This window comes from Zophobas morio, unplaced genomic scaffold, assembly GCF_036711695.1.
Source record: "Zophobas morio isolate AGI-343-1 ecotype UQ-CSIRO unplaced genomic scaffold, CSIRO_AGI_Zmor_V1 ptg000002l, whole genome shotgun sequence".
NCBI lineage: Eukaryota > Metazoa > Arthropoda > Insecta > Coleoptera > Tenebrionidae > Zophobas > Zophobas morio.
The window spans coordinates 21,175,612-21,195,964 of NW_026972107.1; the positions used below are offsets into that span (position 1 = coordinate 21,175,612).

The 20,353-nt window shown below is 33.5% G+C and overlaps 1 protein-coding gene across 2 annotated transcripts in view; it reads right to left on the reverse strand.

Moving 5' to 3' along the window:
• Window positions 1-817: 817 nt before the first annotated feature.
• LOC135130290 (phospholipid-transporting ATPase VD) overlaps window positions 818-20,353 on the reverse strand; it is a 47,722-nt gene continuing 28,186 nt past the window's right edge. Inside the window, exons 4-11 of one of the 2 annotated variants that reach the window (XM_064057663.1) lie at window positions 8,489-8,693; window positions 8,246-8,438; window positions 7,947-8,191; window positions 5,816-7,892; window positions 2,531-2,793; window positions 2,290-2,477; window positions 2,148-2,233; window positions 818-1,932 (exon numbers count right to left, since the gene is read on the reverse strand). In XM_064057663.1, coding sequence (XP_063913733.1) covers window positions 1,898-1,932; window positions 2,148-2,233; window positions 2,290-2,477; window positions 2,531-2,793; window positions 5,816-7,892; window positions 7,947-8,191; window positions 8,246-8,438; window positions 8,489-8,693 — 3,292 coding nt within the window. In that variant the 3' untranslated portion in view covers window positions 818-1,897. Of the gene's footprint in view, window positions 1,933-2,092; window positions 2,234-2,289; window positions 2,478-2,530; window positions 2,794-5,815; window positions 7,893-7,946; window positions 8,192-8,245; window positions 8,439-8,488; window positions 8,694-20,353 lie in introns of both variants that reach the window. The other variant, XM_064057655.1, reaches the window with a different exon arrangement.

Below are 20,353 nucleotides of genomic sequence, written 5' to 3' on the forward strand. Positions count from 1 at the left end.
TACTTCATGATGTTTGTTCCAGTTTTATTGCAGAATTTACCAAAACCATCTGACCACCTAAGCAGTCTGCACCAGCATCTGGATTACTTCATCCTACGTTAAATACATGGGGAAATCGTGATTTTAGCCGTTTCATAAAAAAAAACATTCCAATAATGAGGCTTTTAGTCATTTTGTTTTACTAGTCAATATTTTTTCTGAAATGCTTTAGAAGCATTTTGGTGTACACGGTTATTACAAGATAAATATCTAAATACAGTCTTGTGTAGTTTAATTATTTAAAAACATACTACATGTATTACAAACCAGGTTATTCATTTCTATCCTTTCCGTATTTAAAAAATTGCGGATTCTGTATAAATAGTATCACAATACTACTTCACGAAAAAATAAACAAACCACTTTAGATGGTACTCAGTGTTCTCTTGTCAAAAATGAGCACTAATTTTAGGTACCTTTGGACCATGATCTTGCTCCGCAGCTACTGATAGTGTTGATGCGAGGCAATCTCGAAATGCAGATTCTGGTGTTGCTGACATATATTAGCGAATTCATTGTGGTTCTATATAGAGAATGACTAGCGACTTTAGTTTTATGTTATGACGGCTTATCGAGAACCTATTTATTCTGTTGCATTTATATAATTTAATTTGTTTTAAACCATACAATTTTAAAATTAAGGTAATATAAGTCTATAAATATATATTTTTTGTTTTATATAATATAGTTCAAAAATGTAGTAATGTAGAATGGGCATTAGGGGTGCCATGCTACTGGAAAGTGAACGAATACGTTTGACTGCAAAAAAAACACTATCTCTTTTTTAATTTTTATATATTTTTCTCTGTTCTGCTATTGGGTCTTTGACATCATATGGTACATGCGGAGGAATGAAGAAATCATCTTGGTATTTCTAGTATTACCCGACCTGTGCAAAATTCGCCAGTGGTCTTAATTAACTTGATAGGTTGTTACAATGTTTTATACGCTGGTAAAATGTGCTGGTTGTTAGTTTAATTTTGTTGAAAAATACACTCTTCAATCTCGGCATTTATTAAAAAGATCGATCTAAACGTAAATCAGAGTTAAGTACTGACGAATTAAACAAATTACAGGTTAAATTTAAAAATTAATTTCGTAATTCTTATAGAGTATAGACCAAAGAGTGACATCTTATGCGAAGTTTAATACTGATAGTGTTTTGGCTATACATAAATATATTTATTTATTAAATCATTTCTAAAATAATCTGTTTCATAACATTTTGATTATACTATATAAAATCAACATCATGTTAACATCACACAGTCTATGTAAAAAGATTTTATAGTAAGGCAATGGTGGAAAACTATAAAAGTGTTAAATTACTTAAAAGTGTACAAAATAAGCGACTAAACAAACGCGAGATGTTCAATCGTTGCCTTTTAGAAATACACACTGTAGAGTTAGCACCTTAGAATACTAAAAATAGAGTTTCACAGTCATGGATATTTAAAAAAATCGCATCAAAAAATAACTAAATTACATTAAAGATTGTGCTATGAACTCATTTGGCAAGTTAAAAAAATATATCAGGAACATACATTTGTATAACAAAGAAACAAAAAAGAATTCTACTAAAGGTTTGGTAACTGCAAGTATTGTAGCTCACCTAATAAAATGTAAGTACATAAATAGTTGTAATCAAATTAAAAGAAAACAATGGCACAAAAACATTGCTTCACTTATACTTTACAAATGGTAAAACAGGTTGTACGTAGACATAACGAAAACTGAAGAATTAAATAACTTAATTGGTCCCTTATTTATACGCATCACAGCCTGTAAAATGCAAGTTTATCTCGATTAACACTGTAAATTTCTCAGTTAAGGCCACGTTGTCGTTATCCCACAGCTGTTATAGCGTTATTCTTAGGCCTTGTATCTGTGGTTCTGAAACAAATTAAAAAAAATTATCATTTTATGGTCGACAATACGTGAGAAGCGGTGAAGTGTTGAGCCTGCATGCAACTTACCTTGTTGGAATGGTATCATAGAGATAAATTATTTTGTTAGTGCATTAGTTACAAGCGACCCTCAACCCTTACAATACCTGTATATGGAAGATGTAGATGTAGACCTTGACCAAGATACGAGAAAGCCCTCACCTCTTCTACTAGCTCGGCGATACGAAATTATAGCTCTCGTCACGTCATCGGGCGCCATCAGTGTCTGCATTACTCGGAAAACGTACCTGTAAATGATTTTTGTCGTTTTTGAGGACACTTAATTTAATTAAGTACAACTCACCTCGGCAACAATGCGACGACACAAGAGAGTAAAGTAACCAACCAATAAGTCGGTCGACTCGTCGATCTTTGTATTATCCAATATGTGCTAGGTAATCCGAAACAATTAACACATAGTGAGTTGTATAGGAACGAGTAGACATAAAATGCACCGATGGAGAAGACGATTGCACCCAGATGGATTATTGTCTAAAAACAAAATTTGCAACTTTCTGTCTTTTAAATGGGGAAACTACACGTACCCATGATCGTATTTCGATTGCTACGTGTAGTAACATGACAAACATGCAGGCAGTTGTTGCAGTGGTCCCAAATTCGAATAGGTCTATGTCTGAGTCCGCGTACGTTCCTTGACAGATGAAAAAGACGCAAAGACTTTGATAAACTGCGTCTGCCATTGTTAGCCAGAAGGAATATGTTTTGTAGACTTTCGATAGGCGACCTTGACGATACAAATAAGGTTTGTCTCGTAACAATTCTTCAGGCGCATCTTGATCATACACACCTACAACGGACAGTCAGAATATTTACGAGTGTGTTATGCAACATTTGAGGATTTAATTACGGGACCAAGGTTTCAAGAAGCACATTTTATTGTTTTTATACTACTTTGTTGCTACGTGTTAGAAAAATATTCTTATTTTAGGAATTATATTTGGAGAATGAGTGAAATTCAAGTAAATTTATTAGCTGTGCCATTGTTAATTTTGTTTTTTGTTATTTGCGCCAGTTATGCTGAGAACAACGTCACTGATAGATAAGGATGCTCGTCGATCTGTAAATTCCAGAGTTATATTCACGGAAACGGTGGTTCTAAGAAATTCACTAGCTCAATGTCGAGATGAGGTAAAATACATTTATAAAGTGATAGTTACGCATACATAAAAAATAAAATTAATATTCTAGCACAGTCAAATTCTTTATCGAATTGAGACATTCTTGATTGGACCAACTGGGGCTTGGGACGTAAAATTTGATTAGTATATAAGAATAGTGTTCTTACGATAAATATGTTGGTTTTACCACCACATTCAATTCAACAATTGTAAATGAAGATTTAAAAAAAAATATCCACTTGTGGTATTACTGAATCAGAATTCAGTAAAATCCGTAATGTAAAAAAATCATTATGTGCTTCTAAATAATTGTATCTTAATAGCTTTTCACACCTCTGAAAATTCTTATTGCGAACTATTTAGTTATTCAACAGTAAATTCTAAACACAAACATTCTTTGGTCAAGAGTTTTCAACATTTAGTAGAATTCATTTAATTTTGGCAGACATTTTCTCATATCTTCCAGTAGAACATCTTTTTATTTTATACAATTTTCGCGTTCATCTCTAAGTAAACTTTCTTTTAATACCAAATTTGGAGCTATATTCAAAGTTTTTTTTTACATTATGTCTAGGATAAACCCCAACAACACTCAATCAACTGAAAGCTTACAGTTCGAAAATGTTAGAAAATCAATTGAAATACATGAAAAAACTGATTTGTGACTTTTTAAATGTGACATTTTTTCCAGATCTCTTGAAAAACACGTGTTTCATTCATATTGTTTTCCTGTTCTTTTACAAAGATCCTTAAACTGGAGATATATATGTTCACAAAAAAATAAAAATAAATAATAATAATTTCTTAATCACTTCTATGAGTCTAAAACTTCAAATAAGAACGCCTCGAATATAAGGGCAATGAAAATATGCAGGTGTTATTAAAAATAATTCACTGTTGCCTCTGAGAATCTAACTTATATAAAAAAAAAATGTATTCATCGTATATAAAACAGTGAATCTTAAAATCTTAAAAACAATTGTGTTTATTAAAGATGTGGGGACCTGAACGTGCTCGTTGTGCTTGTATTCCGAGTTTCTGTTTTACAAAATCTAGAGATTTATTATTACAATTGAATCGAAACAACTTCGCGAAGACTCTGTCTTGGATACTTCTAAAAGTGCTCATTTACAATGGGCATAAAGCATAAGGATATCATAAGCATTAATTCATAAGAATTTATGTTTATTGCTCTATGCTTGTATTCGTTCACAATGAGCATAATGCTTAGGACATCCTTATGCTTTATGCCCATTGTGAATGAGCACTTACGCTCATTGGGAACGAATACAAGCATAGAGCACTAAACATAAATTCTTATGCATTAATGCTTATTATATCCTTATGCTTTATGCCCATTGTGCATGAGTACTTAGACTAAACTTAAAAAAAAGAACGTTTAGAATGCGAACACCGCGTTCAGGTTTTATTAAAAAAAAATGAAGTTATGTAATTTTCAGAAAAATGAGGTGAGTCGCTCTTGATTTGATCAGTAAAATAGATCAGCTCATTTATTAATTAATTCTTGTTATTCTGTATATGAAATTATGAAAACTATATAAATAAACCACAAATATGGAGTCATAATTTTTCCTTATTTTATAAAGGATGTACTCGGCAAAATTTTGAGAGGACGTCATACATTTTTTGGAAGGGAGCAAACGGTTAAATTTTGATCAATAACGATCTATCATGCTTACGATTGCAAGACTCCAGAGTTTTCTGTTGCACAGTTTGAAAGTTAAATTGCAAAATGTTCTACAATTTTGATTGTTTTTTCCAAAAATCTGGATGTTTATATTAAATAAAAACTCAACACGGATTTATAAACCGTAAGTTCAACAGTTTCTTATTTTATAAAATTGAAATATTTATCAACGTAAATTTGGGACATGACGTCACCCTATTATTGGTGGAGATGCTTGGCCAAATTTTTGCTACCATTTTACCATCTACATGATATTCCTGATATAAGTGCAAAATTTGACAACAATCGACCCAGTACTTTCGGAGAGTATTTGTCTAATAAAAATCCGGGACGGCAGACAGACAGAAACGGGAGATCTATTTCTTCGTACTGTAGGGGTCATGAAAGGTCGAGAAAACGTAAAAGTAGAGTCGGTTGACTTTAAAACATATGCAAAAGTCCAGAGCTTTCCGTTATGCAGTTTCAAAGTTAAATTGCAAAATGTTGTTCTCAATTTTTTTTTTTTTCAAAAATCTGGGTGTCTAGGTTAAAACTCAACACGGATTCATAAACCACAAGCTCAAGAATTCCTTACTTTATGAAATTTAAAAAACATTTACCAACATAAATTTGGGACATGACGTTCGTTGTCCTATCATTATTATTGGTGATGTTTAGCCAAATTTTGGTTTTACCATCTGTATGACATGCCTAATACACATCAAATTTGACAATAATCGGTCCAGCAGTTTCTGAAATTATTTATCCAATAAAAATCCGGACAGCCGGCCGACAAACATATTTTTTCGTACTCGAGGGGTTATGAATCGTCGAGAAAACATGAAAATCGGCAGTCTTCCGTGGGACTCAATTACAATACTTTCTAGTACGCTCAGGAAATAAAAAGCAATGTTAATAACTATTTGTGTGTGAAATTTTCAACTGCTTCGTTTTATTTTTTAATTTCAAAAGTTTAATGGTAGACGAAAATATGATCAACTTACCGATTGTAAGTGGTGGCAACGAGGTGAAGAGAAGGTTATACAACATCAGATACATCTGATCAATCATAACAGAACCCGAAAATCCATTATACAGTTGGAACCAAAACACTAAGAACACAAACGCTGCATTCTTATAGAAAAAATACAGCACCATCCGTGACAGTCTATCATAACTCCAATGTCCATGTACCAGCAGCAACCTCTCCAAGAATTTGAACCTCGATAGAGCAAAATCAGCCGCCATTACCGCTTGCATTCCCTCCTGGCCGGAAATTCCTATTCCCACATCGGCAGTTTGTATCATCGAGACGTCGTTCGCTCCATCGCCGATGGCGAGAGTTCGCATTTTCAGTTCCTCCTTCACTACCCTGACTATGTAGGCTTTCTGAAGTGGAGTGGCTCGGCAGCACAAAACTGAACTGCAGTGGCCCGTGAGTCGAAGGAAAGGTTTGGTCAAGTTAGAACGACGGTCTAAAATGAACGTGAGAGTTTTTCCATCTATGACTAGTGCTTTGCTGCGATTCTTTGGACCAGATCGGTTAAGCTGACGTCTGGAATTGCTAGCGGTTGGTAATACTGTTTGTATACTAGATTCGGCATTTTCGATTTCAGACAAGTAGAACTGAATCGTGCTTTCGGCTGTTTCTTTAGATCGGGTCATCAATTTGAGGAGCTCCATGTGTGGAGAAAAGAGTTTTGAAGAGTAGGCGATGTTTATGGCGGTTTCCGGTTTATCTCCGGTTAGAACCCAAACGACAATACCTGCGGACATTAGTGCGGATAGCGTCTCAGGAACTCCTTCTTGCAGTCTATCTTCGATACCGGTGGCTCCTAACAAAGTCAAGTTGCATTCGATTCGCGAGTAGTTTTCCTGAATTCTCCGGTCAAGATTATCCAACGACAAGTTAATATCTTGTTGTTTTTGACTCCAGTCGGAGTATTCCTGAGGGGTTAGAACACGTTTAGCCATCAATAGAATTCGCAAGCCGTCCTTAGAGTAGTTATTGACATGTTGTTGAGTCTTATTGACGATGGCTTTTTGTTCCGAATCGTCCTCCACGGGAGCTAAATGCGGAAAAATCGTAGAATCTGCACCTTTACAATATAACACGATTTCCCCAGTAACTGGATGTTTGACTATCACCGACATCCTCTTCCTATTTGAATCGAAAGGTAAGATATCCAAAATTTCGAAATTCAATTTTCCTTCATCAAAATAGTCGATGCAAACCGACGTAGGGGTTCGTTTCGCCAGTTTGCAAGAATAATTATAAGCAGCATCCACTAAAGCCAATTCGTCGGGGCTTTCGGCCTCAAAAATCGGTTTCAAATCGTGCGGACTAGGCGTCGACGATCTCAGTTTGGCCTTTTGCTCATCAGTCAAATTGGTGTTGCTCCCTTGCTTCTTCCCTAAAAGCGGAATATTGAGCAGTTTCGGTCTCTTCACTTCCGTCTCTAAAGAACTATCATCTAATGGCACGCTTGGAGATCTAGGTTCTAAAAAATTTAGAGGCGGCGAAGGTGTAACCGATCTGGATTCTTCGAGTCTGGTGTATTTGTCAGATGCGTCGGATTGGTCAAAAGAGCTCGGTACAGCTTCAATCAGGCCCGAAGCGTTCATGAGATCGTAATGCGGATGACGGGAACACACTACAGTGTTGCAAAGAGCTAGTAAAAGAAGAAATTCCTGAATTTTTGCGGTGTGTGCTTGTCGCGAAGTATAAATTTGTTCAGTGACAGGGCCGAGTTGATTAAGGTCACTGATTAATCGAGGGTTAACAAGAACACTCAAGGATCCGAGTTTACCGTTTTTGCCTTCGTCTTCCATTTTCGGATGGTTATAGTCGACACCGGCTATGGCACAACGACGAAAAATCATTCGGTTTTCCGTCAGAGTCCCTGTTTTATCTGAGAAAATATACTGGATTTGACCCAATTCTTCTGTGATATTGAGTGCACGACATTCGGTACGTTTGTCCATCATGCAATCGTAAAGATCAACGTTGTGGTGGATATGATAAACTTGGATAATCTTGCACATTTCAAGGGTAACGTACAATGATAAGGGAATCATTATCTACAATTGTACATAATTTAGCCACATTTCGACTTTTTTAAGAAAACTTGATACCTGTAAAATGATGATGTACGTCCAAAAGGCAAGAAACGCCTCTATGCCTTCTGAGTGGTCAGTCCTGAATGGTGATTCCAAATTATTGAAGATGTTTAACCAAAGTTTGCACCCTATGGCACCTATGAGGCACAACAGGATTAAAATAAGAACGCACCAGAGAACGTCTTGATTCATCTGGCGTTCCAAGGAAGACCTTTTGTATCGTGGTCCCCCGTTATTGAGCATAGCTTTAGTTTCATGACCTAGGAAAATTTAGTCACGTTATTAACATTTTCACGAACTTTAATTTAACTTACCCGCATAAACGACAATTCCCTCCACGTAATCAGTGTTTTTGAGAAGGCACTCCCTGAGCAATATATTTTCCGTACCAACTGGCACCCTTTCGCCGGAAGGATGAATGATGGCGCCATGAAATCTGTAAATTTTCGTTGTCGGAGCCTCGACTTCAACTCGGCTGCGAAATTTGCTAGGTTCAAATACGTCTTGCTGCAATAAAAAAGTTAGTAAAAGTGTAGAACGAAGTTGAGGATGTTTACTTTTGTTGCAAATCCTCGAGCTACTTGACGTTGTTTTAAATTAGTTTCTCCATCTAAGTGACCTGTGTCGATGTAACACAAACCGCTGGGGTCGCTTGAACGTAATAATAAAATGTCGGCAGGTACAATTTCGTTATTTGATAAATGAATCAAATCGCCCACTCGTACCTCTTTCCACAGGACCTTTTTGTATCGGGCCGCTTCACTGTAACAATAGAGAAGGATTATTACAACGGCAGGTTCCACAAAACACGTAATTATTCTGAATTACCCGTTATCTTACCTCCGAATAATAATATCTCTGCAGTGAGTATACAATAAAATCATGAATATTGTTCATTTTGACTGTTATTCTATTACACTGCTGATTTAGGGGTAATTTAGTAACCTGGGCTATTGTCAACAGTATAAATGAGGTGATACGCAGACGTAAATGTTTAATATCCACTTTAACGGAACTTATTGCCTTACAAGATATGTATAGGTATACAACAACTATATTTAATGATGAATAATAATCTTTTTATACCCGTCTATTTTATTTGCCAAGGTTGTTCCCGCTGGAATTTTCTTTATCGAAATAATATTTTTCGTTGGTAATAACGGCACAACAAATAATGCCAAGAAAATACAATAAAATAAATTTCCCTAGAAGCTGGGATATAGCAATTACTGGAAAATGAAGTCAGTGTTAGGTCCATGTGTACACTCTAGCATGCTTTGGAATACAGCTATTATAACTGTACACGATCAACTACATAGTTGAAATGATACCATTATGTTATCACCAGGATAAATTCTTTTTTTCACTTTTCTAGTTTCGCTTATTTGGGCCAGCAACGAGATTAAAATGATATGTGTCAAAAGTCAATTAATATTATGCGGGATGATATCTGTGTATCTGTTTTAGATAATTTAATTTATTCTGATAATATTGAATGACAATTCGTTTTCATTAGCGATAAGTTCAAAAATATATTACTGTTTCGATATTAAATTTCTACTTAATTAATCTTTATAATTACAGCGAAGTAGCATATAACGAGGATACAAAAATGGAAGTTATGTATATGTACATATCGTTAATAAAAACATCCATTTATTTGATAAATGTCGCAAGTTATATTGACTTTTTTTGTTTGACCAATAACTTATTTTTAACAGCTGCTGATGATCTTTTGTTTTTTGTCGTATTATTTCTACGGCAATTATTTTACCCTTGTTTTACTGTAAAAGTAACGGCACGTGAGAAACATTCTTACAAGCAGTTTTATTATTACTAATTTTAAGTAGATGTGTAGCTTTCTTATAATTTCATTGGAATATTATTTGATATGCAATTTGATGTGAATTTTTATATTTTTTTTGAGGTTTTTACTTTTAGTTATGCAACCAGTTTAACAAATAGTGTATAGTGATGGACACAAATTGTTAATTTTTTGCAGCTTAATCACAGAAATTAATTTGTTATTAAATATACAGTTTGATTTAGTATTTATGAAATCTTGGTCGTTACGTTGTGTTATATGTATTACAAACCGACGTAAGCTAACTAACAAACTTTTTACATGAAGCTTTCGAAATTTCGAAAGTTTTATTTAATAATATTTTAAGACAGCGTCATAAACTTTCTAACGGTGACTACGTTTAATTTTGATATGTACGATCGAATACTAATTTAACGTAACTGTACTCCTAGAATGTAACGAAAATTAAACTGGCCGTTTGTAAGACAATAATCGATAAAATAAAAGGGTTCAGATGGCTTTTTCTAAACAATTTGTTGGTTCTGAAAAAAGAAAAAAAATGTCACTGCAGTACAAGCAACATTCCATTTCAAGGAGTACTTATTGATCCGTTTTTGGTATGACGTCATCAGCTTTCTGGAGGGGTGAGTCCATCAATTAGTTGTGTTCAACACTGTCCCACCAAAGTTTCACGGGTTGTTACGTGCATCTGACATAAATAAAAAGTTTGACACTATTTTTGTTTTAATAATCCCTTTGCGTAAAGTAAATAAAAATACATAGAACGAAAGTAATCATTTCAACTCATATTCACTTAATAAATTTTGAGTTGTAGTTTTAACTAGAAAACTTAATTTTAAAGCACTCAATTAACACTAAAAATAACATTACTGTGTTCCTAGAATTCCACGAAAAGTAGATAACCGTTTCTGGTTATTTCGTAGCACTTTTGAGACACCGGAAGGTATTACAGATATAAAAGTGTATTTCTAAAGTGCAAACGATATCATATCTTAGGGCTACACTTTATTAAGTGTGCGTTAGCAAACTTTCGACGCTATCAATTTCATAATTCTCTGGAGAGGATAAACAAATACATTTTAGTTAATGTTTTGTAACGTATGAGTCAGTGTTAAAGCATTAACAAAATTTTCGAGAAATTGCTATCTAATCTCTGAGATAAATTACAAATTTTGACAGTCCAAATTTTTAAGGAATACTATGTTAAAGTTAATAAAGTTAAAAATGTGCGAAGTTATTCAATCCAACTTCCCCCCTTTACCCTTGTCGCGAAAGCACCACCCCGACTGTGGGCATACCGCAGACAGAGTTTTGTTAAGAAATAATGTACAATCAAGAATCACGGAGACCTACTGGTCTAGAAATATTTGTTTTAAATTGATTCTTCTTTCTTTATCAAGACAATTTCATTGTGTTCCTACAATTTACGCAGTTCCTCTGATAAACAGAAAGGTCTATCATAAACACATTTGGTAATGATTACTTAGAAGCAACAATATAATAAATTAAAACTAAAGTGGTGTTTAAGAATACACACCTGAGACAAGTTTTACCGCAATTCTTAAAAAGCTGGTGGCATTAATTTTTCTATGAACATAAATAAAAGTAATCGTTTCGCTAGTTTTCTGCCTAATAAACTTTCTCATCAACTGACAACAACAGGGAATCGGTGTTTTCGTTTTTTGTAAACTGTGAAACGCCACAAAAACGTGAAATTTACCCATTACAATAGTTCTAACTGCCGCTCCGGAAGTGTGAATACCCAAAAGTACTATCCTCCTGAATGGTAGCAGCTGCATTGTATTCCTCGAAGTCTTTAAAGTTGCATGTTCTTTACGATCATGTGTCTAGTCACGAGGTGCAGGTCGTTGAGCTGCGAAATACGTTGATGGAATTGTTGTTATTGAGTCCCTCGTGGACCGAAGACCAATTATTATTAGAGTCCGAACCAATTATTGATGCGCACGATATACTTAACGAATTAATTAATACAGTACTATGCGTAATTAAGTCATTAATTCGGACAAAGTGAAACCTTTCGCTATTCTTATTTGTTAAACTGATTCTTTGATTTCCACTTTTAAACGGGAAAGGTGGAGTTTCGTAAGCAAATATGTCACTGTGGACTAAGTATTAAATGATTGATAGTACGCAGTAGCCTGCAATTGATTTTGTGTCAATTTCCTGAAATTTACTATTGCAAGTTAAGTGAACAGGTTTGTCCCAAAAGCTGACTTTGTGAAATGATAAGTGTTTACGAGGTTAGATTTAATTGATATTTGGCATGTTCATAATGTTGTCAATACTGCTCATGATAACGCTATAACGTTTCCATTATTACAGAAAATACATAAAATTCAATAACTATGTGTAGCAGTAAGATTTTTGATGTAGATTATAGTGTTTATAGTCCAGATAAAATATTAGTGCTGAAAATTAAAAACCTTTAATATACAAAAAATTGCACAAACAAAAGTGGGTCAAATCTGGTAATATCTAACAAAAATCGATTTTACATTGTTCTCAAGTTCAAGTTCTGTGAAGTGTCTCAACATTTTGAACAAAACGTGAAAATGCTATTCTGCTCTTCAACGTTATTAATTTACAAAATTTGTTAAAAGTACCCTAAATGAGATTCATTATTTTTGCCTTGAAATCGATAAAACCCGCCATTATTTAATCACAATAACAAACTCCCTCCCCAAAGCTAATCAAATCAAATTCATCGAAGAGCTCGCTCGTAGCGTTAAATCGTCGTCCTTGATCTTGCTTATGAAAAAAATTAACCGTGTTTAGGCCTCTAATTGAACGAATCAACCTTGACCTGACATTTTTTTTAATGTCTCATATGATAGATGATAATATCTACAGCGACGGCTACAATTAAAACTAGACCTGGCCCTGATCGTCTACGAATTACATTTAAACTTATGCTTGGTGAACTTACGGTCACGCAACCCGAATGAGTTATTTACTAAATCATGATTATTGTAATGTACAGATGTTGCGGTGGTGTATTGCGGAAAATGTGAGCCGGTGGGAAAAGTTCGTGGGTCGACAATATAGTACGCTATAGGGACATCCCCTAAAGCCTAGTTACATTAGTAGACACATAGGAGGGAGCTCCTGTGAAAATTGAAATCTACGCATGTGAGGCAAAATATGTTTATTTGCCCTTTTTTTCCCATTGTTGATTGTTTGATGGCACTATAAGATGTGTATTTTATGTGCTAGTAACCTTTCAGAAACCACTCGATATAATTACTACAATACAGCCTGCAAAGTACTTACAATAATTTAAACAGTAAACATATTTTATAAATAAGTTTGAACAGGTAAGTTATTTTTCTTGGACGTTTTTGTTGAAGTCATTAACGTCTGAGCTGTCGTTTGCGTATAGAATGACAAATATTTTTACTTGCATTTTTGAATGCTTTGGAGAACTTTTCCACTATAGACAAATCATATGGTTTCCCACAATATTCACACTTTTATGTGGTCTAACGAAATATCTTGAATAAGAGAGAAAAATAGATAAATAGGACTTACCGAAGGTCGCAGTTTACATGTTCTGTAAAGCTACCCGATATCATATTGTAAAGTAAGGGAATCAACGAGACTCAAAAACATGAATAAATATCCTGCAAACGCACTGGTAACTGGGAATCATTATATTCCTCAACAAACACATATTATGACGATGTTTCTACATATTTTTGGCTTTAGTATATAGGTTTGAAATAGAAAGATAATAACGTCATAAACAAATGAATAACGTCAAAATGTATGATTAAGAAAAAATCTCTGCGAGCGTTTAATAAAGTGTTATTGAACATAGGCTACTTCTCTGCATTGCTTAAAATTTTACACACGGTCTGCGTCTCAATTATGTTTTTATAAGAATAACGGATACAGTAGGTACAAAGAATAACGATAGCTTTATTGCACTTTAAGTCAATTATTGTTGGTAAGCACTTGCGTGTTTATTTTATGGGGGTATTATTTCCCTGAGATAAATGAGATAAATAAAAATTATTTGTCTAAATTGTTTCCTTAAATAGGAAGTGACTAAATGAAAAAAACTTGCGAAATTTCGATAAATAAATATACACTGTTGATTGCGACTGATTAGATATAGGATTTGCGAAATATAATACAATTTGTGTACCCTACAGTCGTCTTACTTTGAAGTACATTATTAATATAGAGAATGTAGAAGTTTTGTATCGGCAGGTGTTTTTTTACGTTAATATTTCACAAAAATGGAATAAATTTAGGTTCTTGGTTTGGTTGCCAAAGTTGACTACATTAAAAATATTCTTAATAGCACGCCTATTTTTAAATAACAAAGAATATGGCAAAACATGTCTAATTAGGTAAAATTTCACGAAATCTCAATACTGAATTGTAACGTTTTCCAAAAAAATTATAAAACTATTTATAATGAATTGATTGAAACACAATACATACAATAACAGACTACAATAAAAAATTGCAAACCTATACCTTTGGAAATGTAATCTGTACAGGTGTATATAGTATAAAATGTGGTGGTATTTTTGTTACACTTTAGGGTTACTATTTTGCATGCTGTTACTATTTTGCATGCTGTTACTTAATTACTTACTTCATAAAATGTATACATTTTAGGCATTACTAAATGAAATTGACTTAGTCGTTCAAACAGTAGGTAAATACCTGTTCTAAAATCAGCAATGATTGACAATAAATACCGAATAATTCTTTTTAAATTCTAAACTTATTATTGTCAGATAACTGACTCAATCAGTGAAAACTAAAAAAAAAGAACGTCAGAGATTGCGAATTTTATCTGTTTCTTTTGCTGAACGGCAAAATAATTCAGTTTATAAGCCTAGTATCAATTGTATTTATTAATGGATCACCTTCAAAGCCAATTTTCTGGTTACATTTTTTCATTGCTATATTTGGTGCCACTAATTATTTAATTGAAATTTCTTCTGTGAACGGAATGACATCCGTCTAAATTTAAATGTTAGTTTCACGTCACTTACAATTAGCAGGATAATAAAAATGTCATTCTTTTGAGACTTTTGCAAATTCCTCACTGATAAGAGTGAAGTTTTTATAACCACTGTTTTTAATGTGAATCTGACACTTAAAATTTAGAGGGATATAGATTTGCCAAGATTTCAAACACAGAGAAGTAAAAAACCAAACCCAAAAAACTAACGTTACAAGGGATCCGTTGGAAGTTTTATTTTAAACGTGCCTTTTTGTTTATTTGACCATTATGGGTATTTTATGTACCCAAAAATACCTGGAAATTAGAGTCGGCTCACATCACAATGATTTTTTCGAATTTGAGGACTACAAAATTTGTCGGAAAAGACATTTCTTTTTAATTTAATAACATAACACTGTGGGAGGACATTAATTGTAACTGTTACAATTATATACATACATACAACACTATTTCGTATTTTTAACTTTTTTACAAGGGTCAAGTAAGAAGTAATTTGACTAAAGTAAAGGTATTATAGTTTAAACGTTGAGGTGTGGGGCAAATATAAACCACTGCTTGTTTTTTTGTACTGGACGGATATTTTTGTTCCAATTTGTGTATTTTCTTATTTATCTTGTGTGTCTTGTATGCTTTTCACAATGTTCATCGTAGAGTTATCTGATTTCAAATCATCAAATAAATAACTTTCGCAAATGCAGTAGGCACCAATGCGTAATTGAACAGATTAACCGTAATTCGAGCTAACTGAGCCTTGGCGGAGGCTTGCCATATTTAAGTGTAATTATAGCTGACAATTTCCCCTGTAAAATAGCAAAGTCAATACATATACTCTCCTTTGCACCTTAGTGTGACTAACAAAATGACAATTTCCAGTTTATTAGGAAAATCATTATCAACAAGCTGTGGAAAATGGATCCAAAGTTAAAAAAAAATAAACACACGAAGATCCTGTTTTACGAAAACCCGGTTCGTTGTGTCCTGTTAAACCCGCAGATAGTAATATAGACAACTCGATGATACTTCATATCTGTTACTTGTCAAAATTAATCTTTTGAAAGTGGTAACACCAAGTCTCCGATATGCTTTTGATATACCAAAACGGATGATGATAGTTATAGAACATTAATTTCTATTTGATAAACACCGCTGTTAACTGTAAATGTAAATAGGGGAAAGTAAATCTACTAATTTTGCTTTTCAAATTAATTTTAACCTGTGCATGCTCAATAATGAAGTCAAACTTTGTAAAATATCATATCATATCTTCATTCACTCAAATTGTAAAACGATTTACAATTAATATGACTACTGATCGATATGTCACGTTTTTTAAGAACTCTCGCACTTCATTCTATTTATTGGATTCCGGAAAGAAATGACTCAATTTATATTCATTCATATGACAGTATTCTCATTAGACTTTATGATGAATTACAAAAGACACATTAAATTTTCCATCTTTACACAAAATCAATTTACTATCAGACCACGTAACAAATTTTCATGTTGGACGTTTATCAAGATACATCGATTCATGAATCACTGAATGTTTATTTAAGTATGTAAATAAAATTTCTTTTAAGAAAGAAAAAGCACAACTTGTTTGTCGTTTGCACACGCACTATCATCGCAGTTTCACGCTGTTTTTACGTCACTAAAATTTATTAGCAGTTTTTTTCGACGTTACAATATTCAAATTTTATGTGAATCACCATACTATGTTTGCTAATAGTGTTTCAGGTTAAATTTTAACCTCTTCAAAGAAATCCACATTGACAACTCTAATAAACGGAAATGATTTTTTACAAAAAAAAAAGTGTTCTTATTTTTCGAGCTATAGTTTGGGGAAGTACTATAATTATATCAAAAGATAGACCTCCGGTTTAAGTCTGTTTGACTGTCTTCCAATTATCGAAGTAGATCTTTGAAAATTTAATGGAATTTTCAAGATTAATATGAAGATGGTAAAACCCTAACTAACTCAAGTGCTCGTATTCATACCGCCAAAAATTTAATGAAGTCATTTGAAGGCTGCCTCGACACAACCTGCTTTTACAGTATCTCACTTTCGACAAAAAAAGTTCTGCAGTTTCTGGAGATTTGTAAGCTGAGAACTGTGGTGAAAACCGTGTTCCAAAATTGCCATAATAATTCAGATATTGATTTTTTAAGACGAAAAATTTTAACAAAACTTGAAACAGAATCTGATTATAAACTGTTAAATCTGCCCTTGCGTTATATACAGAAAGTTGTGGTCACCCCACATTTAAAATTTCGTAACAATAAGTTGAAAATCTCAGGAGCCAAAACTCCTCTTACCAAATATAATTATTGCCCACGCAGCGTTAATTACGTTATTATAAAAACGCATTTAATAATAAATCTTCAATAAAAAATATGATGTAAACTGTATTTCCGCTGCACTGATGCTTTTTGTTGTTTTCTAGAAATGTTTACAAGATGTTTTAAAAAATTATGAACTCATCGATTTATTCTGGTTAGGCCAGAAATTAATCATTCATTTTTTCTGAAATTCTGGGAATATGATGTTAAGATTTATCGTTACACTGGATATACCAAAATTAATATATTAGCTTAATAATTTAACCATCTCAACAGAAGGTTCGGTAGTCTTGAAAAAAGCTGCAAAATCTGGTTGCTTCAGAACAGAGAAAAGTTCGCAAATGTAACATTTTAATTTTTCATGAATGAGTATCACGAAATAAAAAAAAATTCGTAACATGTTTTTAAAGTAAGGCCAGAATTGAAACTGTGGTGGTCAATAGTTTATAAAGTGTACTAATTCCACAAGTTTCGAATTCTCAAAACGTCATCAAATTAAAATACACTAGTAATTTTTTGTTTATCATGTCACGATGAAGCAAATTAAATGGTATGTGGAAAAAACTGGTAGGTTATTTCGATAGAACTTCCTTTGCTCTTGAACTGCAGTCCAACAATTCCCGCTTTTTTGAAAAATTATAGACTTTCATTTTGCGATATTTACCTCGTAAACCTTAAAAAATACATATAACAGCAGTAACAGTGTAAGAAAAACCCGAGATCCATGAGGGAATCGAACTCGCGAACATCGCATTCCAAGTCCTAAGTTAATATAAAAGGTTGTCATAGACTTTCCGGCTTTTTGCGAAAATTTGGATTCCTCAGGGAAAATCTCAAGGAGGATTCGCACACCACAAGCACAGGATCGACGGACACAGACACACAGACAGACAGACAGACAGACGGAAACAGGGGACCTACTGTTTTGTATTCTAGGTGCGGGTCCAGAAAGTACACATTCGTCAGATGGACCCCATAACAATACTTCCTCATATACTCATAAGGTTTTTCTTGGAAGAGATATTCGAACAATTCTTAAATTAGACTATGAATTCATACGAATTCATAAGCTGTTAAAGCCACTACTGGTGGTTGTACGACAATCTGATAACAAAGATAGTGACATCCATAATATTTACACTTATTATAACACCAAAATTGAAAACTTTAACATGTTCTAACATTTTGCTTAATCGCTATAATTTATTGCCAAAAACTAAAACCCCACTGTTCTTAATCTGCATTTGCTTGGTTTTTGATACGAATTAAAAAGTTGTGGCGTTAAAACTTTACTGATTCCAACACAGATACGACTAATGAAATTTACGTGACCTCTAAAACGTAATGCAGCAATATATTTTTGGTGTACTGCAACTTTAGGTGTCTAAATCCTTGAACCACCGTCTACCGTGGTGCTTTCAGGTCCGAAACCATCCAAATACAGATAGGTACACGGTGCTGTAAAGGCCGACTCTCACGTAGAGCCATGCATATCATTTCTTGCTTTCTTTAAATGCCAATAAATCAGTAGCCACAAGTATCGGTTCCTTGACACATGCTTTTAAGCCCTATTAAATGCAGTGCTTATCAACACACAAATTAATTATAATTAAGTTATTTGCAGCAATAAAATTTACAATAATTTCTTCCTATCAGTGATTATTTGGACCCTACTGAGAATTGTGCGTATGATTACAGATGATAACTGTCGAAATGAATGTAATAATGAAATTTTATGTAGCCACAGGTGTCACTTATTGTATGTATGTGTGTACATATTAACAATTATTTGTGCAGCGATATTATTTACGTTTAAGCCCATTAAGCTTTCAGAGAACTTCAGTTTCTATAAAAGATAGTGACAAACTAAACAGTTTTAACACCCTTTTCTGCTTATATAGTTTTTTTTTTTTAAATAATTGTAGTTAATTGTTGTTTTTCGATGACACAAAATAAAATACGCATCTATCTTTCTAGTGGCTTTCTTTCAGAGAAAGTGAAAAATGAGAGCAATAATTTACCAAAGAATGCCCACTGTTGCTGGTTTCCCTAAATCAAAAGATTCATGGCTGCTGTAAAAGTTTTCGTAAAAGTTATTTTTTACCTACAGCATCACCTGAAAAAAGCAATCAGAAACTCGGAAATATAACGCTTAAAATAAAAGTGAATTTGAATTTATAGCTCGATATAACCACAAGGTAAAATGACCTGAGCAAGCTTCGCAAAGTAGGACGTAGTTAATCTCCATTATGGGGTTGAAACACCTGATTTATATATTTTCTTTGGACACGCTCTTATGCAAATTGGGGTGAACGAGTCAGGTCGAGGCCTGGACGCATACAATAGTAGTAAATCGACGAAGTGACGTCATAATTCAGTGTTTTATCGTCACCATCTTGATACGCGGTGACGTAAAAAGGAATGAAATTCGTACGTCTGGTATTATTAGAATCGGCCGAAAATAACGGAGTGGTTATTTCTAAATAAAAAGTACCTACCACCTACTGTTGGTATTCGTAGTATTTGTATACAGAATAAATGAAATTTGCCCCTGCTGCGACTATTTCGAACTAGTCTGTTCGTGAAAGTGCTTTTATCTAGGTTAGGGTTATTAGCAGATATCGTTAACCCTAAAATAAAAACACTTCAAAAAGACAAGCACCTCTGCGATCTTGTCGGGTTACATACGAAGACCTGACGTACTTGGCACGAATAAAAGTAACTCGGACATGCGTTATGGGTTATACAACATCGAGCGAAAGTTTAATCCTTCTATTTTATATTAGAAGAATATATGAGAAGTTTTCTTTTGACATAACTAGAAATTATGTTGTTATATTAGTGTTGCAATTATTTTACTAAATAAATAAAACAACTAATTATTTCGCCATCTACTACATAACAAAATCTATAAACAGCTTTAGTACCGAACTGTGTGTACAGTATTTTTTACTAGTAGTCGTTATACGAATTGATACGATCTTCATTTAACTTTATGGGACTGGAAACGTAATTAATAAAAAGTCGTTAAATGGGGATTTTATGTTTTTAACTAATGAATTATTATTTTTTAATGTGTGGTTAATTAATAGAGATAAACACGAAACGTCATAAAATTGACCTACCTGACATTTCGATGTCTGAAAAACACAGTCAAAATTGGTTACATCGCTTTATAATTTTTTATACAACGTTCTTTTTTTCTCCGAACATACAAAACTTCATTGTTTTTTTATAGCGGTCAGTATA